This window comes from Calonectris borealis, chromosome 4 (genome assembly GCF_964195595.1).
Source record: "Calonectris borealis chromosome 4, bCalBor7.hap1.2, whole genome shotgun sequence".
Lineage (NCBI taxonomy): Eukaryota > Metazoa > Chordata > Aves > Procellariiformes > Procellariidae > Calonectris > Calonectris borealis.
In genome coordinates this window covers 53,487,279-53,514,427 of record NC_134315.1, presented here as the reverse complement: position 1 = coordinate 53,514,427, position 27,149 = coordinate 53,487,279, and the positions used below count along the sequence as shown (strand labels likewise).

The following is a 27,149-nucleotide window of genomic DNA, read 5'->3' as shown; positions in this document are numbered from 1 at the left end:
CATGAGATGGTTTATAACAGCACCCATGAGAGCTGTTTCTCTTTCAGATCTCTCCTGTGCTAATGCATAATAAATACACTCATCACATAATAAATATTCAGAAACCTTTTTTAATGGAATATGACAATAACATTGCTCTGTTAGACCCAAATATGCACAAATTAAGATACTCGTTTGTAGGGGTGGGTTCAGCATCCTTTTCTGCTTATGCCACCCTTTCTAACAGGTGCCTCCCTAATACTGAGTGTGGCCAGCTAAGAAAACTTCAGCAACAAATAACGCTAGCAAAAAAATTCCCTTTGAGCATTATCCTGACATACTCATGCTCAGCTTTTACACTCTTTTTCTTAAATTATTTCCTAATTGTCAGTTTTCTTTCTCCCTGCTCCCTTCCAAAATTTCCCATCCCCTAAAAATCCCAGCTTCAGTAGGGAGCTCGGAATTTCTACAATTAATCACTTGCTAGTGCAAATGAAAGCAGTACTCATGCTGCTTAGTTATTCAGAAATTTAAAGTCTCTCATATATAAAGCTGGAGATTATGGTATACAGATGTGATATGGCCACAGAAACAAATGGGGATACATACTGCTCTGGCAGCAATTCCCAGAGTTGCACACTACCAGAAAAAGGTACAAGGAGATATAAGGGGGATAAACTAAGCATTACCAGCTACAAACTCCTCATACAGGTAGCCACAAGCAATTACTCTGCATGTTGCGGTCAGAGCGTGGTGTTGCGGTCCTACCTTCCCCACCTATCAGAAATATCCAAAGTTCTCCAGAAATAAAAAAAAAGAAAAAGGAAGACTCCTATTTGTTATCTCTACAGGTGGAATCTGTGGACTATTTAATACAAAATTAATTCTACTTTTTGCGGGTGCATGAGGATTGGTTTAGACCAAGTGCCTTATAGCGGCAGTTACCACACAATTCTACAGAGCTGGTCTCCTACTGTCAGGACAGGGGTGCACTCCACGTGTTTCTCTCATGACGCCATCCTAATTAGTCCATTTCCACACAAGAGAAACCCCAAGTGAAATCTCCAACATTAAAGGAATCAATTTTCCTCTCTGGACGGTTTTGCCTTGTAAAAAGATGACGACAGGGTTAGAAACAGGCTAAGGCGTGAAGTACGTAGCTTTGTATTTGGCCATCAGGATGAAGGGTGGGGACTCCCCCCGATCCCATGCTCACTCCTCAAATGGCGGTCTGCCATCCTTTCTCCAGCTGAAAAGTCTGGACTCAGCTCTCTGCAGAATGCAATTCTACAGGATTCAAGCAAAATTAGTTCCTCAGGGTATATTTTGCTATTTCTTATTTTTATTGCCATGTCTAGTCACGGAATATGATCTTATTTTGATAGGTACTGTACAAAATGAGCCACCAAGAAAAATAGGTTCCCAGATTAGGCACTCCCAACCACTGTCTAGAGAAGGAAATTGGCTGTCTACAATAGCTAGGAAAGAAACTTGGGCATCTAAATTAGGCACCTGAAGTTACACATGATGGGAGTATCGTTGTAGTCATGACATTTTAAGGATCTAAGTGAAGCAAGGTTTTAAGAGAGAATTATCTTTAAACAGAAGAAGGGATATATCTGTGGTGGGACCCCTAAATAACCAAGCTTTCAAGCAAACAAACCTTCTCAAAACCTCTCAAAAACAAGCAGAAAACTTCAAGATTAGAAAACTCTCTCTGGGATTAATGCAATTATGTTAATCAATGAGACAATTCAAGAGAAATGTGTAGCTGGCACCACTGAAGCTGAAGAAAACAAGATATAATAAGGACAGATTTCTTAATAAAATCTTTTTTTTCCCCCTATCTTTTTATATTGTATCTGACTTTTACAAAATTTAACTCCCATGCTCATCTTTTGAAGTTAGGCTGTAGCTCTCCTTTGAGGATGAAGGCTGAAAGGTCAGACACAGAGAGGTTGTTTTCTGAGAAATACTCTTCCTCTGATAATTGTTGTGTTCATTAATTTAGTTCATTCTGGGGTATAGTAGTTCTTTGGTTTCACCCGCATCACATCTATGATGGTATTTAGATGACTGTAGTGTGAGTTCCTCTCTCCCCTCTTATTTGGCAGTTATAAAATAAGCCAAACGAAGGGAAAGAGCATAAAGCATCAACAAAACAGTGCTGCTCAGTTGATGGGTAGCGATCACAGTACACCAGAGACCTAGTTGTCAAGGTTTTTGTTAGTGTAATAACAAAGGAGAGTGTTAAGGAGTTTGAAGAAAAGACAAGACTACTGTCTTGAGGGAAAACTTCATACCTTACACGAGAGTCCTTGGAGAAAGCATGAAGATACTTGCTTGAAAAAGGAGTTGCACTGAAAGCTCACACAAATGATTTCTAATTCGGAAATGAGAAAGCTACAGGGAGAGTCAGAATCAATCATGAAGGGCCTTGAAACTCAAGAAATTTTTTTTTCTTTTTTTTTTTCCCCAGGAGCATTTTCAACAGAACTAAATGCAGAAAGAGTGCTTTGTAAAGCCCAGAGAAAATAACACTGAAAAGTACTGAAGTGATGGACTGGAGGTTGTATGGGTAAATCATAGACATGTTGTGGAAGGTAAATTGGCAAAACTTAAATAGACACACAAGCTCAAGCAATAGAAAGCCACAGGAAAGAAAATGAAGACTACAAGGTCAGCTCTTGTAGGTTTTAGGTTGAACTAAGTTAGTGGTCAGACATTCATGAAAAGACAGTAGAGGAAAACACACAAATTTTATTTCAGATAAAAGGAACTCAGTTCAGTGTAAGAGAAGCAGAACTGCAAGTTGTCTCCCTGGAACCACTAGCTGAATTTGTTCGGACTTGAGAATACTCAGGGATGAGCTACAGATAGAAAAGACTATGGTCTTGGATGTAGGATGGCCAACAAAAATTGGAGGACAGATCTGGAAAATTCTCCAAAATAATAGAGAGATAAGAGACAGAGCAAGCAAAGACAGTCATGGAAGGTAGAATGTCATGGCACCACAGCAGGACATCAGCCAGTGACATCTGAGGCTGTTAAAGTGACTGGCAGGCATATGCAGACTGAGCTTTGAACAGAAGTCATGAGCAACCTGGATGGCATTTCAATGAGAGCAAAAGGGGTAAGGTATATTCAGGAGCATGTAAGATGAAACAGGAGAAGATAAACAGATAAAATTTTCAGGAAACTGGACACAAAGGAATACAGCAGTAGTTGGCTTGCTTAGTTGTTGGATGAACACACGTCCATGTAGATCCATTTCTTGATATGTAGACTGACTCAAATTTTGACTTACATTTTCATTTGAATAAAGCCAAACTCTGCAGAAAATAACTTTTACAGGTGTTCTACTCAAGATAAAACCTGTGAAAACTCTCTGGAAAGTCAAGTTAGACCAAGCTTTGGTATATGCTTAGGAGCGTTCGTGAGGGAGAGCAAGCCTTTCGTTGAGCCTACCTTGAATTCTGAGAAAATGAGGCAGCAGGAAAACAGTTTTATATCTCATTTTTAAAGCTATGCACAGAATTTTCTTCATGCTCTGTTAACTGTCACAGATCAGTTATTATACATCCAAAACACATTGATCCCCTGAGCTAATCCAGATAACTATTAGCCTTTTGATAATGCCTGAAAGTAACACCACACTGTGTTTGTAGTGCTTTCTGGTCAGGATTCTAAATTTTTGCACTGCTGCAAGTTTGTTTAAGCTCTGGATTTGGAAGCAAAGATACACAGGATTGGGGGGGGGTGGGTGGTGCAGATCTTTCTCCAAGCTGATTATTCTTTAGGCTAATCCAAACTGAAGCCAATTTGTGATAAGGCTATGAGAAATATGCTTTGCAATGAAATATACCCCACTCCCCCACCCCCATAAACTGACATGGCAAGCCATGAGACATTAAACATGCTAGTGTCAGTGGATCAGGCATTCCTCCTGTCCTTATTAAGAGCAGTTCACTGGCAAATCTGGCTCAGGTTTTATGTTGAGACTTGCTTTAAAGGAAAAGGACGCTATATAGCAAATAACATGGAACCAGACCACTCATGATAATACAAAGTGAGGACAGCAGGTGTCTTTGGTACCCCCAGGCACCTATCAGCTCCAAGTTGTGGACTGTGCAGGAGAGGGCAATTGCAAAATAGATAAATTGCACCTTCAGTTGTGGGGCTGAACATGTCAAGGTCTTATGGGTACTCCTGAACCTTCTTACTTGTAGAGCAGCAACAGAACGTCTCATCTGCCCAATCATCATCCCCTCCAGAGGCAGAGGGGAATCAGGGAACCAGTGTCTGGGTTGATAATTAGTTTGCTAACCAACAGTTGTACAGCGTAGCCGATCCCCTTGTAGTGAATAAAGATATACGGGGGACTGGAGTACAGTGCCAGCATTTTTATATGCTCTTGCCTTTTTCGCTTCATATCCCTTTCTTAGCCACTGTCAAACTGCTGAATCACAGTACAGATCCAATATCCAAAAAGTCTGTCTTGGTTATCTCTTGTTTTCAGTGTCTTTTTATTGGCCAACTCCATGGTCAGAAATGTTCACAACACAGATGTATTAACTAGATCTTTTTGTGGTGTGATCAGTGTGTCTGCCACCAGAATGGCAGTTCCAATGGCAAATGTGTAAATAAATCACAATAATTAGTTAATTCAGGAATTTTGTGGCCCATCAATAGAAATCTTCATGCTGTTGCTACTGCTGAAAACAAATTAAGAATAACCATGTACAGTTATTAACAATTTGTTCTAGCACAGAATCGCAAATAATTATTACCCCTCTCTTCCCCAGACAAACCGCCTTAGCAAAGCTTTGTTATGGCCTATTCATAGGTAGTTTAAACAATATTATTACTATTACAGTATTCTCAGAAAGGTAAAAGTGCCATCCAGAGCGTTCAGGGAAAACAAAAGGGCTCAACAGTTGCTAGCGTGGCAATGCAAGTAGGATCACAAGAAAATAAAAATCTCAAGACCAAATTGCTTTTGATTGCTTTTGTGCAAATTGAAGAGGAAATATTATGAGATCCTAAGAGGAGTTTCCTTTAACGCACTATCCAGAAACGTTATTTCACCTGACAGTCATTCACAAGATTCCTACCAGCTAAATATTTTGCAGATAGAGTTAAATTGACAGAGGTTTCAAACACATTCGGATTCTGCCTATGCAGGAATTTTCCACTTTGTACTGCTGAGAAAAATGTAGACGCTGTAGGCTATGGTATCATGTTCAGAGGAACAAGGTCGGTAGGATAGGGCATTAGGCACTATTATACTCTAGGGAAGAAAGAGCAGACAGGGGCACAATGGAAACGCTTGATTATATTTTAAATGGGAATAGTTCCAAGGATAGGAAAGCCTGTGGTGCTTGTAAAGGATTAAGCAAGGTAATGTGCTTTTTAAGAAGACATAAAGAGGTATGTAATGTGATATGTTTAAGCCTAAATGATTTTTCTTGGAGTCCTCAATGAATGTTTAAGCAGGCATGACTCAGGCCTCTGTAAATCCTCTCCAAATAAATAACTTCCGTGAAATAGAGATTCCTTTGACAGAATGAGATGCATATTTCATAACCTATGCAAAAAAAGGAAAATCAATGAAATACACAAAATAATAAAGAAAAAAAGAAAATAAAAGTGAATATTCTCCAGAATAATCCAAACATATATAGGAATACAGCTACCTCCCCTTCCATTTTGATTTGAAAGAGCAGGAAGACAAACAACTGAATACTTCCCTACCTTCAATTCAGATCTTCAACTGCTTTTTGTTGCCTTTTGAGAAAGGAAGGGACAATATGTGGCAGAAAATATCTAAAGTGCCTGCACTTTTCAGGCTGTCTCCTGTTTGAGGTATTTAAAAGTCTGCTCTCCCTTCAGGGTAAATCTACCCAGCTGCTTTCTAACCAGATCTCATGGTGTATATAGCTGTTCACTATGGATGGAATAGGAGCACACACAGTGATACATATGCACCTCATTTATGAGAAGAGCAGGACCAATAAATATCAAAACCTGAAAACTTACAACGGCATGATCTTGCCATCTTATTTCTTTTGCCTGCCCTGCCCTCCTGCCAGGAAAAGCAGGTCAAAGCGGTAGATTGCCTGATGCAAAATGGGACTATGCAATCATTGTCATTTGGCTGTATTGTATTTTCACTCACACAGGTGCCATTCCCCATGAAGTCACTGGTACAGCAAGCATGCAGTCCTGCTGAGCAAGCGGGATGATGCGATGAGTAAATCAGCGGTTGATCCCCCTGCCCTTCCCTCTGTTTATATATACATTAGTATTAAACTGCTACTTTCCTCAAAATAAAAAGAGTGCCAGCTCCACTGTAATTTGCAGAATAAAAGCAAGACAAAACTAAAGGACTTTTAAGATATAACAAACATGTTTCGCAAAGCCTCTTCTGCAATGGCTACTTGCAAACCCTATTTAACCTTGGAGAGGGTGCAGCAGGGAGTGTTGTTAAAGAAGAACATGTCCACCGCGTCCATAACATCCTTCCTGCACATGGTGGACCCTCCTATCACAGTCACTTCATGGTCATTAGGCAGCCTAGTGGAAAACCCTTTCCCTGTACCTGTTTGGAAGCACTCAATAAGTCTCAGCCTTCACTTGGCACTCCAGGAATGTGTGCCGAGGTAACAGCCTCGGAGAGCTTGGACAAACTGCTATTCAGTCATGCTTTAGCGCTGATTAATGGTAGAAACAAAATGAAGCACAGAGGGAGACCTGTTGGCTTAGCTTGTCCAGGGTTATAATCTGGTTGAGTTAATAGTGCTGATGCGGCCAGTTAAATTAGTTCAAGACCCTGAAGAACATTACGAAGTATATAAGTAGGCCAAGGGGACCCATGAATTCTTTCCTCTGAAATGTTTTCATTTTTTGGAAGTATTTTACAGAGATTATAATCTCTGCCTCTTATCAGTTACCTTTTTAAATATTAATTTTCCTTGCCTAAAACTAGCTTTTAACATCACATTCTTCATCCAGCTTTTTTCCCCGAACAGGCCAAATACGATCTTCTGTGTGAACAGCAACTGGCAAATAATCTTTTTCTGTGTCATTTCTTCCTGTAAGGTGAAAGAAGGGGAGAAACTGCACACACATAGGTGGATATGTATGTTCATTAGAATTGGGCCTGAGCCCTTTGGTATTTTAAAATTGGAGGGTGGTTGGCTTGCTCACATGCTGCAACTTGGTTTTTCAACGCTATAATTTGCAAGTGCTTGTTCCTGGGAAGCAGAGGCATGGGAAATTAAAGAACCTAGATATTTCTGGTTTTGTAGATTTTAAGACAACAACTGCCATGTTTCCAGGAATGAGAAATCAAAGGCTGTAATCTGGAATTACCTGCCAGCATGATACACTGGTTGTTTTTTTTCAGCTAAAAGCCATTAGTCAACACAGCTGTGTTTGACGTGCTCTGGTTTTTGATTCTTCTGAAACCTTTAGTATAACTTGGGAAGGCAAACCAGAAGGAGGGCAGGATTTTTTTTTATGCAAAAGGCAAAACCCAGCTTTATCAGCCCCTTACAAACTGAGCTAAAATGTGTTTTCTCAAAAAAAGCAATTTCGTCTAGCCAATAAATCTTCAGACTGTCTTTTTTTTTCTTGCTTTTTCAGCTTATGACTTTTTCTAAAGGGGTTTCAAAAGTGCAGTTCCCCAGGGCCTCTCTTGCCTCTTCTTTCTCGCTGTTTAGTCCTTCAGAGGAGAAAATATGATCTCAGTTATACAGAGGGTGGATCAGTGATTTTTAAAACTCTAAAGAATATTTGTTATTTTGTGTTTCTTTTATTATCAAGAGATCACCAGTGATTTCATAATTCTTTTTAACATACTCTTTCTCTAACATGTTTGTATCCAGTGTGAAAACACCAGAAATTACAGGTTTTCCTGGCAAATGAATTTTGGTGGAGACAAAAGGCAGAGTTTGTCTGGATTTTTAGAAGTCTCTAAACAAGCTTAAAACAAGTGAACACACAACTTCATGGATATTTGCTCTAATTAATATTCAAATTTTGAAGTTTAAAATAAAATCTATAAAATATGATATTTCTCAGATTTGGTTTAAAACTCTAAATGTGAAGAAACAATGGTAGGGATAAAGTTTGTATACAGTCACTCATTAACCCGTATTCACTCTCATACTGAACCCTTTCATGTACTACTGTTCTTATAAAAGCTGTAGCTGTCAACCAAAAAACATGGGAGGGAACTATTGCATTCACAAATGTACCTACAAAAATTGACTCCTGCTCTCAAAGTATTTTTCCACTGCTAAACTCACTATAGAAGGTGTCTGTGAGACTCTTATTTAAAGCCAGATCATCTTTTTCTGCCTGCCTCTCTCAAAACATACATGATTCAGAGCTACAACTGAAAGCCAAGGTTTTCAGCGTCAGGAATGTATAAAAATAAGTTAATCAATGTCTTGTATTCAAGGTGCTTTAAGCTTCGTACAGTACATTGCCACATCTTCTGGGGTTATAAGTCCAATGATCCTATTTCCATTTTGCATCCTAACAAATGCATTCAGTTCTCATACCTATAAATACTTTTCAGAGCAAACACTCTAGGTACTTACACTTTAAAATGTGGTTGAAAACAAGCTGCATAGCTGGGAAGTCCCAATCCTCCGTGCCGATGCAATGGGCTTGCAGAAATTGGTACCAAGCATGATCATTTTCTGGGTGCAAATGCACTCCTTATAGTCAAAAACAACAACTAAGCAAATGTGGTGTTACAGCAGAGCATCTCCAATGGGAAGCAAAAAGTAAGTCATACCAGTACCTTTTGAATGCCTGCGGTTGACTCCATGACGTTGTTCTCTGAGCCGTTACTTCTGTTAATCATCCGCCACATTTGGGAATACATGCTGTCCCTCTCAAAAGGATTCATCCCTTTCACTCGGACGTGCTCATAGACTGCGGAGTCCAAGACAGTACCATAAGGAATATCCGTCTGCCTTGAGAGATCCTGGAGAGACCTTAATTGTTGGTGAAGAAAAGAGACACAGGAGACTTGAAGCCACATTTTCAAGAGGAAGGAGCTGCAGGCAAGCAAAGGGCAACACATAGGAAGACGGCTGTCAAGCCAGTTTCTTTTGTTGTTTGTTTGGTTTTTTTTTTCTTTTTTTCTTAAAAGACAAAGTGAGACTGAAAAATTGTTTTTATGGTTTAAGACACAAGGAGGAAAATGAAATGAAAGGAAGGGACGGAAAAAATGAAATTGGTGAAAAGACAACAATGGAAGGAGTAAGAGGATCCTGTCAAATGCCGAGAGCTCCTTTGAGGAGAGGCAAAGGAGAGAAGGGAGCATTGCAGTCCCTCCAGCCATACACAGCAAGTTCAACAGAAGTAACCGCCTACGACAGTACGGTGCCACCGCACACCCTGCTGCCGGCGAGCTGGAGTGTCAGCACCTGAACTTGCTGAATCTAGCCTAAAGCACCTGGGCTGAGTACTTCTATGTGCTGCCGGGTTACACAATGAAGAGCAGCTTTTTAGTGGTATGCCTGTGCTGAACTGTGCACCCATCACACAAAGCAGTTCACATCCTACATTATTTTCAGTAATAGGAAGATTTCTGTTGTGGTTTCATGAACTGTCTTTTCATCACAGTCCATGTCATTTAGTCCAATAAATTTGCTGTACTTTACAGATTATCTAGTCTTATCCGTTCCCTATAAGCAACAAAAATTAACCAGTTTAGAATTTTCTAAAGCATCCCAAATATGGCTTTGTCAACCCTGCTTTGGACTTAAAAAGCTATATTAGAACCCTTTAAAGCCTCCTTACCTCTTGGTCTTTATTTTCCTGTCCTATAGAATTGCTCTCCCGTACCTGTGTTTCTTTAATGGCATTCATTAAAGTTTCAAAATAACTACTGCAATATGTCTAGTGCCTAAAACTCATTACAGCTTTCCTGGCACAAATTAACTTTGTATAAACTGCACAAATCTAGGGGATGACATCTAAGGACAAATCAAGGGTCTGAGTGCTGTCTTGAAGTAGGCAATAGCAAATTGTAAAAACTCATCGCAGCCACAGAAAATGCAAACACAAGTGTAGGAAACTCATAAAATTCCAAGTTGTGTTTCTGAAACATGTAAATATAGAGGCAAGTGAAAATGGCCCTACAGGGGGGAAAAAAGGAATTCTTAGGTGTTCCAGGGGTGGCACTGAAGAAAACAGTAATCAGATCTCAAAGGATATGCATGCCTCTGAACACAACACAAAGCAGGAAAAGAAGAAATCAATAGAGCTCAATGGCAAGGGTTTAGAGGCTAGTTGAGTCGAAAAGAAATCCTTTGAAATTCAGACATATGGGCTTAGAAAAACATTGAACAAGAGTTAAAGTCTAAGCAGATAACATATAGCAAATATAAGAAAGGGATAAATTTAATTTTGAAGAGTAAATAACTAATGGTATTAAAAACCCCACAATCCTCTCCTCTTTCTCCAACAAGATGGCATTCCGCTTCAAGAACATAAGCATCAGGGAACCTGCAAAGAATCAGTACACATATGGGATCATCAAAGGTGAGCTGCTAGATGAAGCTTATCCTGAAACCCAGTATATTGGTCCTCTATGAGAGGACTAACTGAGACATGCCCTTTTCTAGGAAGAAAAATGTAAGACTTTACTACACTAAGGTATCCGGAGAATAAATACTATGGCTGACTTGTAATTAAAAAGTGGGAAAAAAAAAATTATCAAGTCCAGATAAACATCTATGACTTCTGAATGACTAAATATGAAATGTCTGAGCTGTTAGCAAAAATGTGAAACCTCATTATAGACAGTGTGTGAAAGGGAAACTGTAAATATTTTTAAGAGGCTCTAGTTGTAATCAGGGGAATTACAAAAGTAAACAACTAAGATGTTATACTTAGGTTTAATAAATAAACTGAAATAAGGATTGACACAATTTTAAAGATCAGTCCTGAAGATTAGACATAACCACCAAGGGAAAGCAATTCAATCATCTATTACACTTTGAAATTACTAAAAACCCCCAAATCTTTCAGAAGGCCTTCATCTCATCAAACAATATACAGAAGGTGGAAGTATGGACACGCTACAAAAGAGGAATTTAGAAACATTCCTGGCAACTCCGGATAGCATTAGGAAAGCCAACACTCAGCTAGAGTGGATGCTCTCGAGGGACCTCAAGGGTAACAAAAACAGCTTTTGCAGAACTAAAAGGCTGAACAAGGAAAGTGTGGACCTGTGAGGGGGACAGCAGGCACAGCTAAGGCTGAGGTGCTCAGTGCCTTCTTTGCCTCACTCTTCCCCAACAAGGTCTCCCAGGTCTCTGTGACTATAGGCAGAGTTCAAGGAGGCAATGAACAACTGGCTGTAGGTGGTCAAGTAAATCCCAACCAGAAAGGCAGAGATTGATTAAGAGCACTAGACCCATAGAATTCCATGGGACCTGGCAGGTCCTGGCATCAAAGTGTGCTGAGAGAGCTGGTCAAAGTCCTTGCAAGGCTACTTGCTTTAATTTTTGAAAGATGAAGGAGATTGGAGGAGATCCCTGACCACTGGAGAAAGGAAACGTCCAGACTATATTCAAAAAAGATAAAAAAGATGATTCATGGAATTGAGGCTGGTTATCCAACATCATGGAGTGTGTCCTCTTAGAGCACATTTCTGAGGAGAAGCTGAACGAGAACAGTCAACATAGATTTACCAAAGGTAAGTCATGCCTGACCAACCTGGTTCCCTTCTACAGTAAAACGCCTTGGTTTGTGGACAAGACCAGAGAAATGGATGTAGTTTACCTTAACTTTAGCAAGGCTTTCAATACTGTCTTCCACAATATTCTTATATCCAAATTAGGTCATTAGGTCTGGCTGGGTGGGAAACCAAATGGATAAATTCCTGGTTGGATAATCAGGCTCACAGGGTAGCTCACCTGGAGGTTGGTTCAGGTATCACAGAGGTCTAACCTGGGACATGTCTTTACCAATAACCTGGAGGAGGTGAGTAAGCACCCTCTTGTCAAGTTTGCAGATGACATGACATTGGGGAACCAGCCGATTGCTCAAGGACAAGCTGCCATTCAGGCAGACTAGAAAAGCTGGAAGAATGGGCCGACAGGAGTGGTGTGAAATTCAGTAAGGACAAATGCAAAGCCCTGCACCTGGGGAGGAATAACCCCCTGCAACAACCCAGGCTGGGGTGCCGCTCTGCAGAAAGGCACTCTGATAGACAGCGGTGGGCCTTGGTGAAAATTTCTCTCTTTCACCTTTAGGCAAAGTGTTGTGTAGAAGTAGGTGTATTACTGTTGCATTGACAATCTATCTGTCAAAAGCATCACTGATGAAAGGCTCTAGATAAATACAAGATACTATATGCACCCATTCTGTGTTACTGCTGCTGCTGCTGCCAATGCATTTCCGTATCTCCTGGCAGTGCTCTGAAGTGCAACAGTGTCATGGTTTAACCAGTCACAGGATGCATATTGTAATGTCCTGTAATTGCTGTGTTATTTGTCATACATATTGCTAGAAAAGTATGCAAAAATTATTTACTGAGTCGCCAATTTCTAGTGACAACACCTAGCAAAATTGCAATCATTACTTTACAAGACTGTTTAGCCATATAATTTCTAATATAACAAGCAACAAAGCAGTTTTCTGAAACATTATTGCTAACTGGTATATAAATGAGATGTGTAGCTGCTGCCACAAAACAGTATAGTTAAGAACAGCACAAAAGAAAAACAGCCCCTCTGTATATTTTGTGGCTACAAAAACAACCTTGCTATTTTCAGAAAGGCAAACCAACACAAGACACGAGCTGTTAGTCCAGAAGTGTACTACAATCAGGTATGGGAAGTGTACTACAAACAGTCTGAGAAGCAAGCAAGAGAGCCACCACACACAAAGGCATCACCAGCAGGGAAATAACAAGGAGGAGAATTATGTTGATGTCTTCAGGAAGGCATGTTGTAGCTGCCAACTGCAGTTGGCATTAAGTACGGTCTGCGGTTCTTTACTGTTTGGAGTGCTACCTTAAAACACAGGATGCCTCTCAGCTGCCCTGCTCTACATCTTTGCAGTCGTAGGTGCTGCTCTATGCTGAGAAAATGATGGCGAGAGGACAAGAGCAAAACAAGTATGAGTATAAACTCTACAGATGCGCTAAATGCTGTTGTCAGCAGTAAGCCCCAGGCTTTGGTTCACCTGACCCTATGCTGAGGAGAGAGAAAGTTTTGCAGCATCTGAGGTGTACATGTGTGTACGCTGCTGCATAGGCAAGCTGCAAAAATGGAAAAGACCTATCACATTAGTGACTTCATCCCCTCACACAAACATGTCAAATGGGATCATAATATATATGACCTCCTCCAGAAACTGTTTTTCATAACCTGCAACTCTGCAAACTACTGGAATGACATTCACAACCTAGCAGCCAAGGTACAGCAAAACAAAGAGAACCGACAAACCTTGACAGAACTAATAAAATTATTAAACCATTGAGATTCCTTTCCAGAAGAAAGAATTTTTATAAGTACTTTGCCTGCAGCCTGGTTTGTAGGTTACACATTGTTTGATATACCTTTATTGCTCATTCTCTATTCAGACAAATACATTTAGTGGAGACATAAACCCCCAGCCTCACTGGGTCACCCAGTCTCACCAAACAGCTGCCACACCAAATCTTAAAATAAGGAAAAATTATTTGTCAAACTGATTAATTCCTACGAGGTATCCTTTGATGCCCAAATTCTGATACTGTTATCCGCACTGGATGGGAATTTAATTTTGCAATAGTTTTACTGATCTCAGTTGAAATACCTGCAAAGCAAAGCACACATCTAACATGAGTAAAGGAATTATAATCCCACATTTTAAAACATTTATCTCTTTGGATTTCTAATTTTGAAACAATAAAGTAATGAATGCTAAAAGTGTTTAAAAATAAAAAAAGCAGATATAGTTGAAAAAATTGTTATAAAATAAAATAGCTTTAACTGAGCTTGCATGTAGAAAAATTCTACTTATAGGGAAGTGACCATGCAGTCAGATCACAGTTCAGCTTATTTTTGGTTATCATTCATGAAGCATTGTGGGGAAAAAATGTTATGTGTGGTCTTTATAGTAAGTTTTTTTTCTCATTGCAATTACTGGGATAATACCAATATTATCCCATACAAATTAACTACAATATAGGGCTATGCTGAGGACGAATTGAGTCATTTGAGGATGAATTATTAGCAGCTACATGTATTTTTCAGCACTTGTTGATTTTGTTTAGTATTCTGCACCTTAATCAGGCAGCAGTTGTCTGGTCACTTTCATTTTCTGGCTTAGTACAAATTAATTACTTTGTAATATAAAAAATTATCTCTGCTTTCAACTTGAAGAAAAAAAAATCATATTAGGATTTGCATATGTTTCCTTCCCGAAAGCATACCCTCTTCTATAAATTCAAATCCTAGACTTAGAATTGGTAACATGTTGTTCATGTATGTCAGCCAAAAATGTTTAAAAAGTACACACAAAATGTAGAAAAACAAAAGGTCAGCTCCATAAAGGAATAACCAAATTCCTTTTTAGGTGATTAAATACCACTGAGGTCAGAGGCTTGGGGTTCAAAGTATCTTTGTAGGTCTGGGTTATAGATCGATTTAAGCTAGCTGTGTTGTTAGACTTGACTGTTGCACAGAACAGTCTGCAAGAAGTAGTCGCTAATTTTAGAAGAAAATAATTGATGTCATGGCTTACACTGAAGTCTTTATTTATGACTAATTCAGATAAAGCTTTCCAATGCTTTTTTTTTCCTTTTTTCTAGGACACTAAGGATTAATTCACAGGCTGGCTTAGGGAACAGGGCACAGTAAGCCAAGAGATTTGACTGTTGGCAGTGACAGCTGTTTCAGAAACTAGTAATACTGCTTGCTAGCCAGTTTGAAGATCTGGGTGAACCACGGTAAAGGAAAGGTTAAAGAACATTCTGTTTTTCAGTGTAAGGAAATATCTACTCCAATTACTGCATTCTTGTGTAACCCCCCTTGCAGAAAATTTGTAGGCAGTTGTATTGAGCTGTTTAAAGCCTTGGGGACATCTTAGCTTCAAGTGAATCATGGTTTAGGAAAAATGTTGTGAAAAGAATGACTAGGCAAAACAAGGATGACAAAAGGCATGCTTTACTGCTATGCCTCTATTATTCGGAGGCAGAGGTCTCACCTATCAAATAGGACATACTACTTATAACATGAAGAACGTAACGTGAACTACTTATTTTACAGAAGACACGAGACGCAGACTCTCCCCCATAATGCATATAATCTAAAGTCTTAATCAAGCTTCCACACTTTTAGCAGTGGATTAGATTTAAACTTGAAACCACCTAACACCAGCCTTACATGTAACAAATCTTTTGACTTCCCCTCTGCCCACCCCACCCCCTCAACTTTCCTGCAAAATTTCAGTGCCCGTGAGAAGGTGGTAACACCCTCCCTTTACCCAGGAAAACAGTGTAGTGCAGCAGTTTGAGTAAAATCACTCTCTGCCAATGGACTCTAATTCTGTCCTAAAACGCGGAATCATAAAACGCAGTAATGGCAATACTGGCTCAGTGATGAAATTCACATTATCAGCACCTACAAGAAATAGCTTGAGACCTCCAAATTTATTTGGCATTTACCAAGAAAAGCCACTCCTAATTATTATTCATTCATGTTGCATTTGAGACAAGGATCTGAAGATTTAAGGGACATAGAAATTATGCTTTGCTTTGCTGCCACAATGTTTTGGCATTTGAAATGCTGACTGTCTTGATTTAAATGCCATCTGCAATGTGGGTCAAGTGTGAACAAAAGATACATCTAGGAACTACTTTATGACTTGCATGCCTCTACTCCTGATACTACCTGTTGGCAGAAGATGAAAAGCTGAGCTCCCAAAGGTATTAAGAGTAGCCATTTGCTTGGAAAAGGAGATTAACGCCCACACTTATTCTTCTTGTTCCTCTAAGTTAATTTAAAAATTGTAACAATTTGATCCAAATTAATCAGTGAAGCAGAGAACAAATGGCATCAACTTCAAGTGAGACTATACAGCAAAGTTTTACTTCGAGATTCTCTAGGGAAAGTTTCACTAGTCCTCCCTAGTGTATTGCCTAACAAAATTTTGTATGCTTTTCTTCTCAAAATAGGCTTCTGGATACCATGAGGCACTAACTAGGAAAGAGTGGCCCAACCTTCACACCAGCCAAGAAAAGGAAGCTGCAAGAGCTCTGAACACAAACTGGCTACACATCCAAAAGCTGAAATGCAGTAACGACCAAAATGTTTCATGGAAATGAAATGTGCTGTGGGCTGCTTGAATCCTCCTATCTTTCGTAAAAGACACCACAAGGACAGTACCTTCAACAATACACTTTAATATCTGATGCTAGCTGGAAACCTGAAATGAAAACCTATTAACTACTTGTTACATCTGTGCAAACCCACTGACATAAATTTCTCTCATTTTTCTGACTTCTCTGAAGCTGGCTGGATAGCATTGATACAAGCAGAATCTGGTTTATTTTCTTTAAATACTTAAACTCATTTCCATTCTGGCCTTCAAAGCTCCCCAAGGTACAATTTGCTCTGTTAAAAAAAAAAAGAGCATCAGCTTTTTTCTTTATTGCTTATTCATGTTTCCCACTTCGCAGTAATTCAGCATGGTAAACAAACAGCCTCCCTCTTATGTGCTGGTTTGAGTTCCAATTTTGGCAGTTTTGTAAACTAAAGTTTTACACTCCCACCATAGTTAGGATAACTTCATTCCCTAATGGATACTTAACACATCCAATTACTCTATTTTTGAGCTGCAAGCGCTGTTGAAAAATGTCTCCATTCTTTCATTCCAGGAGCTTTCCAGCTGCAACGTTTTCTACTGAATAAAACATTTTCAGTGACTTTGCCCATAAATAATACAGCACAAAGACCAATGTAGTCCCAACTGTACATAATAACCTCAGAATTCCACTGAGGGTTTTCTAGTGACATCATAATAAACTGCAAGAAGAAGCTGAAGATGTATTGAATTGCAGTTTGTGTATATTTCATTCTTTTTTACACATGATAAGAAAACTCAGACATTTGTCACAGTAATTTAAACATTTTTTGGACTACTACAAAACTAGAAGGGACATAATTTCAAAGCAGGATGAAAAGGCATATTTCATATTTGTAAGGACAAACTGAATGACTGAATAGCATTATTATTTATTTCGCATGTACAAATTCCCATGTTTTTTCACATTCCTTCAAATGTAAGGCTTTTTAAACTTTAAAAAAAAATCAGCCTCCCTCAAAACCTTAAGATCAATGTTGACAAATATTGATGCAGAATATCATTTTACTCCCTTATAAATTATGAAGGGATTATAATTGGGACTACAGAGTCAAACAGTTGGGTTGTGTCAAAATACCCCTCCAACACTTCACGATCTCAAAGTCTGTTATTCAGATCTCAAAAGAAAATGATAACCTGATTTAACTGGTAATACCACTGTGACAGGGGAATAATTTACTCAGGTGATTTTAGTCTGTTTTACATGTCTCCCTGTTCGAGTGCTTAGCCCTCTAATAGATGAAAGTGTTGAGGTTGTTAGCCCAGAAAGGAAGGATAACAACCATTGACACTTCATTTCCAATTGGGAATGAATAAGGACTGGTAATGCCTGGGCATTTCGGGCCACAGGACACCAACTCTTCCCCGCCCCCCCCCAAAAAGAGCAGGGAGAAAGAAAAAGTGCAAGAGGATGCTCCTAATGGGGAGAGTCAGGAGATAACCGTGCACTCAAAGTGCTGCTTCTCTTCTTGGGTCTGAGCTTCAGTTTCCAATTGCAAATAAGACTTGGCTGCTATTGCAGATGTTTACTTGTCCATGTGCTGTTAAAGCCTGGATTGGTTTTAGTATGTGGAAAATCCTCACCTAGAGGATAAGTGCCTTAGTGAGACCGCAGTGATCGGCTGGCATGCAGTGACACTTGAACCTAACCTATGAATTCACAGGAGGCCAAGGCTCCCCCTGCCAAGTCTACACTAGTGGCTCACTGTCTCAGGGGGCATTTCAAAGAGATTTGGAAAGCAGCTGAACCAGAGGCAGCAAGACCTTAGGTGATGATACACAGAAGACAGGGATTTGAATCAACAACTGGAGTGAGAAAACTGAATTTTCCCTAAGGTCAGCATTGAGCCTGACTTGAAGGTCGGGTTCTAACTTTTCCGGAGGAAGAAATTCAGCAGAACTCTTCTTTAAAGCCACTCTATCATTTTTGCAAAGAAGGATTTATGGGAAAGGCTAACTTTGTCACTCACATACTTTCATGGACCTGTAGCCTCAAGATTAAGAACCTGCTATGGAAAAATGGCCAGCTACCCCTTGGAGTGCTTGGCTAACTAATGCTTCACTGTATTTTCTAGTCTCTGCTTTGACCCAAGAGGAAGGATTTGGGGGTGGGGGAGGTCATTGGAGCAGTGGGAGTGAGGAAAATTCAGCATGCAGCTTGCTGAAGAAGAGGAGACTGGAGAACAAAAGAGCACAGTGAGAGGGTAGGAGCCCAGAAAGGTTCCTGTGGTATGGAGAGATGAGATGATCTGGAAAAAACGGATTGGAAGTTGTGACAGAAAAACAGTTCACCATAAAAGGAACAGGAGAAGACAGGGACATTCACATTAGGGAGGCATGAAGCAAAAGAACTAATAGACAGAAAAAAAGAGAACAATGTGATCTGTTAATGTAGTAAGAGAGCACCTGGGAGCAGAAGGAACAAAGATGACTAGTAAGTGAATTTTTATTATTTGTTGCTATTAACACATCTTTGCCTTGGCAAGAAAAGGTGAATTCAGCTTTGAGCTCCCCATACATTGAAGAAGCGTTGGGCTCCTCCTGATCAAAGTGTTAGAGCACAAGTACTGTGGGATGCATTTGAATGGAAAGTATAGCCTGAAAACACACAGCAACAATTTGTATTTTCCCATTTCAAATACTGATACATTGGTTATCTTAAACTCCGTTGCTTCTTTCAAAATATGTATATGTGCATACATATGTATGTATATGTGCCACAGAAGAGTATCTGCCAGAGGCCAACAATTCTGATCCTAAAGACAAAGTTTCTCCAGGGAGACTGGAAGTCTATGGTATATTGTTATTTTTTTAGCTTCCAAACTACTTCTCAGGATGATAAAAATTTCTCCCTTTTCTCACATTCACTAGAACATTCATACCCCTCTACGTGTATATATATGTTCACCCTCCTTTCCCTCAATTCATTCTTTATCGACTTACTGGATGGAGTTCTCAATGCGTGTGATGGTGAGGAAAGCTGCTAGGTTTGCCGTATAGGAGGAGATGACAATCAAAGCAAAAAGCCACCAAGCCCCCATCATCAGTCGGGTTGCCAGGGTTGTATATGGAACCTCTCCTCCTGTGGGGAAGAAGGAAAAGCAAGAATTTTCATTTGGCGGAAGGAAATCCAGATCCTCATTGCTCATGCATTGCTCAGGAGAACTAGGCCCCAAGGTCAGCAGGGTTCTACTAAAGCACGTTGATATAGTAAACTGAGCAGGACTTGGAGCCACACTTTTTATGCAATGAAAAGTACTGAAGGAAGCCCACACTGTCAGCCGTCATGACTGTATTTAATCTCTTTTGCTATTGTGCCTTTAATTGCAATTCATCTGCCAGTCCTGTCCAGTAATGGAAATAAACTTCAAGATCTCAGAACAAAAAGAGCAAAAGTAAATTCTTACAATGTTCTTTCCTTGGAGATCTTATCTACAAACCTTAATTAAGTTTTCCTTGCATTCTTGAGAACATGAAGTTAAAAAACCTCATCAAAACACAATTATTTTTCACAGTTCTGTAGGCAGGCAGGTGCTCATGAGAGCCATATGTATGTGTACAACTTGCTGCAAGTGAACTTGGATGTGCAAAAAACCTAAAAAATCACATGTACTGAAGAAGAATGCAAAATTGTTTTGTATTCCCATAGTTGCTTTCCTTTAAAATTCAACTGCTATGTAAACACAACATTAACAGCAACTAAACCTATCAGGACCAGAGCTGCACACCACCTGTGTGAACAGAGCCCAGTTTAGCAAGCCATGAAAAGCATTTTTTTTAATTCAAATAGCTGCCCCCAAAACACACTAGTTCAGAGTCTTTGAAAGAACTCTTTCAGTTAAAGACATATGAACCACAGGTTTTTTAGATGAAGGAAAATTCATTGTTTAAAAATACCCATTTTGTCTACAGTATAAGTTTTGTCACAGCTACAAGTAACTAGGGGGAACAGGTGAATGCAGCAACGACCCACAGCCAACAGCTCAAGATGTTCACCCGTTTCCTCTCCCCCTATACTCAGCAATTATAAAAGCTGTCATTATTTTTGAAGTAGCTTTCTCAGATACAAAATCTTATGATGGTACAATAGCTGGGATTTTCAAGAGCAAAAACAGTTTGTTACAGATTCAATCATCTGTAAGTATTTTGTACTGGATCTTCACTTATGCAAAAACTCTTCAAGTTTCCCCAGCAAGTAGGATTAATAAGAATACAAATTACAATTTTTCCCTTTCCAAATACAAATAATTTTCAATTATGTACACAAACTAGATATTTAATCAATGCTTGAATATGAAGGATCACCTTATTGTTTTGTTCAAAGTTTGTCCTACCTATAAAAACCATTGGGAACTCTGCATCACCATACAGTAAACAGATTTGAAGCTTTTTTCCTACTTCAGTGATGTGGAATTGTACCATATGTGAAATAATAACTGACTCCATTAATTTATATTTTTGGTATGTAAGTATTGAAAACCTTTGTGTTTTAAGAATTCCAGTATCGAAAGACAAAATCTATATTAGACCTGCACAGTCAGAAATAAATTTCCTTTTATTTCCAAGATGCTATGTAATTATCTGAAATAAAAATCTACCGATCAGATTGGAAGATATTATTTCAATATAAGGACTTTTGAAGATGAACATTAACTTCAACATCTAAAGATTTGGTTTTCTCTCCCACATAAATTTTAAATGATTTTTAATAGAATATTTCTACTTTACAAGTTTTTGCAATGTCTTTGGAATATTTCATTTTAAAATGATTTTTAATACAATGAAAAGAGCAGACAGCTATATCAATTTATCGGAACAGGCTGTTTGTCCTTTTAACTTTCAGGTGCCAATCCCTGCAGATAATCTTCATATTGAATTGAAATGGGTAGAGTGATAGAGAAGAAGCCAATGATCTCCTGGACATCCTTGCATTTTCATTTTTCAGCTTAATGAGTAAAACTTCAAGTTCTCACATTTTTTTATTGAAATGAAATGTCAGAAAAGAAAGGACCACTGAAAGTCACACTCCTGCCCTCTAGTTTTCAAGAGAGGATGCTGTGCTACAAGTGACCATGAAAGCCATCATAGACCCCACAGCCACAGCATTCCCCTACTGTTCATATGGTGCAGTTTTCCTACTTATCGGTAAGGTTGACCCCCCTATTCACTGTTACTTTTCTTTTTTAACACCCATGTTAACAATAGACTTTAAAAAACTGTGAGTGCTGGTCATCCCAAGTGCTTTTAGTGAAGTCTTGTTCCTAATTCACAGTTGTACCTTGTATTATCAGCAGTTAATAAATGAAACTTGAGGACAAAGCTTGCATCCAAGTACATGTACAAAACACATATCAAAATAATTCATCATTCCTGCCGCTACTCTAAAATCTTTGCACTGGCGCTTCTTAAACCACCATTTCTAAAGCAGGACTGACACTGTAACTGCATAGGTACATGATGTTTAAGCAGTACAGGCAGGCTACTCCACCTCTCCCAGTGAAAGAAAGAAAGAAATAAAAATCAAAGGAGATCTTTTACTGCCACAGTATCATTTCTTTGGCATCTATTAGGAGACTTAATGCGATACAGTCTTTTTCTATTGTACTGTTTGCTAAAACACTTTCCGCACCATGACAGCTCACCTTAAGAAACCTCTTCACTCCCTTCCCCCAGTTTTGTTACTAGGGATAAAACTTTCCGGAGTTTTCTTTCAGTCCAAATTTACACGTTTTCTCAGTGCAGAAGAGTACCACATAATTCAGGAGAGCAAAAATCATTAGTTTTCTATTAACATCACCATGAAAAAGAGCTACAGACCTAACAGTCACTGTTGTTGACTGCAAATTAGTATGCAGAAGGGATATGCATGCAAACCTCCCAGGGCTCTGCTTCCCAATGTCTAGCATGAGTTTCAGCATATGATGACAGCATATTCTAGTTATGAGGGGCTATGCACAGGACACACAATGCAAGGGAGGAGAGAACCAAGATGATAAAACAAGTCTTTCCCTGCTGTTGTCTTTCATATCATACCAACAAAGCTTAATAACCCCTAATGGCAAAGGGGACCACCTGGTGCCACGTAAACTCACGTTGGTGACCAGAGTAAAATCTATCCCATCACACCTTGTTTCTGCAAAATTCATCAGTGGGAGTTAACATGCTGGTTGTGGTTACACTAAAAACACTACTGTTGTAGCATGCTAAGCAACACTTAAAAATACTGACCTCCACTCATGAAACAAATGGAAATCAAAGAAGACACTCAGCAGTCCTGGAGCAGCATGCTTTGTCATCTTAAGAGACAGTCCTCATATGAATACAGAGGCTGTATTATTCTTTAGACTTGGCCCTTCCAATACATTGGCAGAAGGGTATAATGAGGCACAAAATGCCAGTACCTGTAGATCACCTATGTTGTGGCTACCTAGTATAATTCAGCTGACACTTTTGATGCGTACTAAAAATCATTTAAAAATCTAATCTGCCTTTAAAATTTTCAGATTTCATGTGCAGGAAGGAAAAGATATTTTCCAGAGTAAACTGAACTAGCAAAAAGCGATCTTATTGGGAGTTTTCTGAAAGAACTGAATTACCATAGAAGTGACAGTGAAAGAAATTACTTTTAGTCCTCCCACTCTCATCTAATGCAGCTCTCCTTCATCAATCCTAGACCAGTTTAATGCTGGCCTACCTCAGATGACAGGCTTAGACTGCAACTTATCTTATGAATTTTTGTTTATTCCAATTTCTTCCCAAGTGCTTTAAGCTAAATATCGGAAGGTAAGAAAAATAATGCATTGTCTTGACAATACAAACAATATAATGTATAATTATGACAGATCTCAATATCAGGAAAAACCCACCTTAGGTGATAAAATGTGAACCTATACAATTCCCGTACAGATTTCTAATACCTTTTAAGTTATTCTCCCTTGTTAGCAGTAAGGTTTAAAGGTTTCTTCAAGTCAAAAATTGCAAGAGAGAATTACAGGCAAGAAGGAGGAATGAAATCATGAGAAAAATATGCAAATTGAGGATCACAGTCTGGTGAGATCTTGGTATTCTATAATTCTGGACTAAATTCTGGACTAAATTCCTACAACATTCTCCTAGAGAAGCTGGTGGCTCACGGCTTAGAGAGGTACACTCTTTGCTGGGTAAAAAACTGGCTGGACGGCCGAGTCCAGAGAGTTGTGGTGAACGGAGTTAAATCCAGTTGGTGGCCGGTCACGAGCGGTGTTCCCCAGGGCTCAGTACTGGGGCCGGTCCTGTTCAATATCTTTATCAACGATCTGGACGAGGGGATCGAGTGCTCCCTCAGTAAGTTTGCAGACAACACCAAGCTGGGCGGGAGTGTTGATCTGCTTGAGGGTAGGAAGGCTCTGCAGAGGGACCTGGACAGGCTGGATCGATGGGCCGAGGCTAACTGTATGAGGTTCAACAAGGCCAAGTGCCGGGTCCTGCACTTCGGCCACAACAACCCCATGCAACGCTACAGGCTTGGGGAAGAGTGGCTGGAAAGCTGCCCAGAGGAAAAGGACCTGGGGGTGCTGGTTGACAGCCGGCTGAACATGAGCCGGCAGTGTGCCCAGGTGGCCGAGAAGGCCAACGGCATCCTGGCCTGTATCAGAAATAGTGTGGCCAGCAGGAGCAGGGAGGTGATCGTGCCCCTGGACTCGGCACTGGTGAGGCCGCACCTCGAATACTGTGTTCAGTTTTGGGCCCCTCACTACAGGAAGGACATGGAGGTGCTGGAGCAAGTCCAGAGAAGGGCAACGAAGTTGATGAAGGGTCTGGAGAACAAGTCTTATGAGAAGTGGCTGAGGGAACTGGGACTCTTTAGTCTGGAGAAGAAGAGGTTGACGGGAGATCTCATCGCGCTCTACAACTACCTGTAAGGAGGTTGTAGCGAGGTGGGGTTTGGTCTCTTCTCCCAAGTAATTAGCGATAGGATGAGAGGAAATGGCCTCAAGTTGTGCCAAGGGAGGTTTAGATTGGACATTAGGAAAAATTTCTGTACGGAAAGAGTGGTCAGGCCTTGGAACAGGCTGCCCAGGGAAGTGGTTGAGTCACCATCCCTGGAGGTATTTAAAAGACGTGTAGATGAGGCGCTTAGGGACATGGTTTAGTGGGCATGGTGGTGTTGGGTTGACAGTTGGACTCGATGATCTTAGAGGTCTTTTCCAACCTTAATGATTCTATGATTCTATGAAATTTGAATAATTCAAAATGCATAGGCTCTTTCTCCAAACATCTTGTTCTCAGGGATTTGTCAATTGTTTGCCTGAAGAAAAACTGCATTCATCTGCGTAGTCCAGAACTATGAAAGTGTTTCCGATAGAAATGGAAAAAATTCTTTTTTGTGGACAAAAAGAAACAGTGAAATGTTTCTTGGAGAACTTTTAACTACAGTTGGCATTTCTGAGATCAAGCCTGGTGGCAGCCATCTTGCTGAAATGTGATGCAATTTTTGTTACTAGTCATCCAGGCAGTAAATGTGCAAGATAAGGTGTCTCTCTGATTTAATATCGATTTAACAACTTCACTGGGAATGCACAATATTTATAAATAAAATTAATTTGCTTAACAGCTCAAAAAATTTTTTTTACTATTATTAAAGCAATTAGCTTGGCATAAAGCCCACAATGTTGAGAAAAACTTGGGATTGATTATTGAGAACAATAATGCCTTTTGAAGATTAATCATTGAAATGTACTTTATAAACAACTACACACAGAGAGAAAAGCCAAACCCCACCATTTTTCTATGGCCTGAATTTGATAACTCTACTAGATGATGTTTCTGGGGGGAGTTGAGAGCTGGACTGGCAGTCTGCTGCAGCTACTCCATATGTGAAGAGAGGTTTGGATGAGAAGCCTCTGCCCTTCTCCTACAGGAAGGACACTACAAGAATCACAGCTTGCAATTTCTATTTCTGATAACCACAGCTGCCAGGGAAATCCCAAAGACTAGGTTCTTATTATAGACAAAACTCAATTTGTCACCAATGCTTACCATCAAGGCTACCCTACCATTCTCACTTTAAGAACGTATCTCAGTTGCGAATAACACTGTCAAATTTCAATCATTTAAGCTGCAATAGTCTCTGCGAGAGGTCTGCAGTGAACTGAATTTCTGTGTAAGGAGTTTTAGCCAGATAAATTTTTCAGATAATTTTGAGAACAATGAAGATTATGTTAATTGTGACTGTTTTGTTGAGGAACTCTAAAACTATCAAACTTGAAAGCAAGGATCTTGATTGTGCTTGGAAAAGGAAGGTGAAGAAATAATAGGGTGGGTTATCTGGGGACAGATTTTGGTTTTGCTTTTTCTTGCAAAAATTCTGTCCACATTCAGTGAATTATTGGCCTTTGGGAAAAAACACAAAGGACTTGGAGTTGGCTGCAGTTTAGCTTTTAGCTTGTTAGAACAGTCACAGCAATTATGCTGTGCATCTGCAATTTCCATTTGCACAAACATAAAGTGTAGAATTCTTTTGCAAACAGTTTAGATCAATGTACGTCTTATGTTTTCTTTGTGAAAGGGACATTTAATAGAGAGTGGGTGTAAGGGGAGTAGTTTGTATTAACAAAGAGGCAAAGGCATTTTATATTTCAGCTATTTTTGCCATGAGAAACAAAACCTAAAGTTTGACTGAACTCTGTTATCTTTACAAAACCGTGCAAAGCAGAGCTCTTCAAAGGCAGAGTCTTTCAGGGCATTAGCTATTGCTATTGTTCTGTTAAAAACTTTCTCGATAATATAAAATCTCTCCTGTTTTCAGTTGGAAATGTTCAATGCAGTACAGGACAAAAAAAAATACTTTACAGTCAATGAAGCCTGTACCTATTTCTACTAGCTGTGAAATAAATGCAGCTTGGAAGTTGCTGGAAAATCTCTCATCATGAATTTTTCTTCCTTTCTTTTCATTTTTCACCCATACTTTTCCATTCTTCCTTGAACTGTGTGGAGTGCATTCATTTCCATAACATATAAGCTGGCATGTCATAACCTGAGTTTGTAATATTATATTGTGTGCTGAAGTTAATGCCCATTGACCACAGCAGGCATGACATGTATTCTCCAACAGGAGAATACAACCACTTGAATTGGTAATGCCTTCCAAATAAGCTTGTAAATCAGTGGCTGAATTCCCTAGCCTTGCAAATATTGGCAGATTGCAGGGGATTGAGAGTAGGGAAGGAACTGAGCATGAGGCAAGGCTGGCAGCCAGATTCTACAAGGTCTGGACAGGCTCAAGAGCCAGCTATTGCTTTTATTTACCACACCACCTGCTTCTCCCCTAGCATTTTGTTTTTATTAAAATGTAGTGGTTTTGTTTTTTTTTTTAATTTATATATGAAAAGAGACCTTCAAATATGTTGTTTCACACATGAAACGTTTCTTCAGGTCTTGCTTCCTAATGAGAGAGCACTGCGTCTAGGTGTTATTACTACCATTACTATTAATACTGTGACGATATTCCAAATATATTAGGTAGTAAGTTATAGGAATTGGTTTTTTGGTTCACTGGAAGTAGCAGGATTGGAAGGAAAACATTTTTTTCTTACTAAAGTGATTATAAAAGCTTCCATCAAATCCAAAAGATCAAGCAACTTTTTTAATAAAATAGTAAAAGTCATGTGTAGTAGGGTTTTCATTGTCAAGATATTCTCGCATATTAGTTTTCTAGAAATAAACATGAAGTAAATGAGAAACAAAAACCACTTCAAAAGAGATATTTTTAAACATTTTAAAATGTTGAAATATTTAGAAATGTTCAT

At 39.4% G+C, this 27,149-nt stretch overlaps 1 protein-coding gene across 2 annotated transcripts in view; it reads right to left on the bottom strand.

The window, feature by feature from the left end:
* The window catches only part of GRID2 (glutamate ionotropic receptor delta type subunit 2), a 745,311-nt gene that overhangs the window by 91,650 nt on the left and 626,512 nt on the right, over window positions 1-27,149 (bottom strand). For both annotated transcript variants that reach the window (XM_075149577.1, XM_075149578.1), the window contains 2 exons: window positions 19,306-19,444; window positions 8,795-8,990 (listed from right to left, as the gene is read on the bottom strand). In XM_075149577.1, the coding sequence (XP_075005678.1) occupies window positions 8,795-8,990; window positions 19,306-19,444 (335 nt within the window). The remainder of the gene's footprint in view (window positions 1-8,794; window positions 8,991-19,305; window positions 19,445-27,149) is intronic.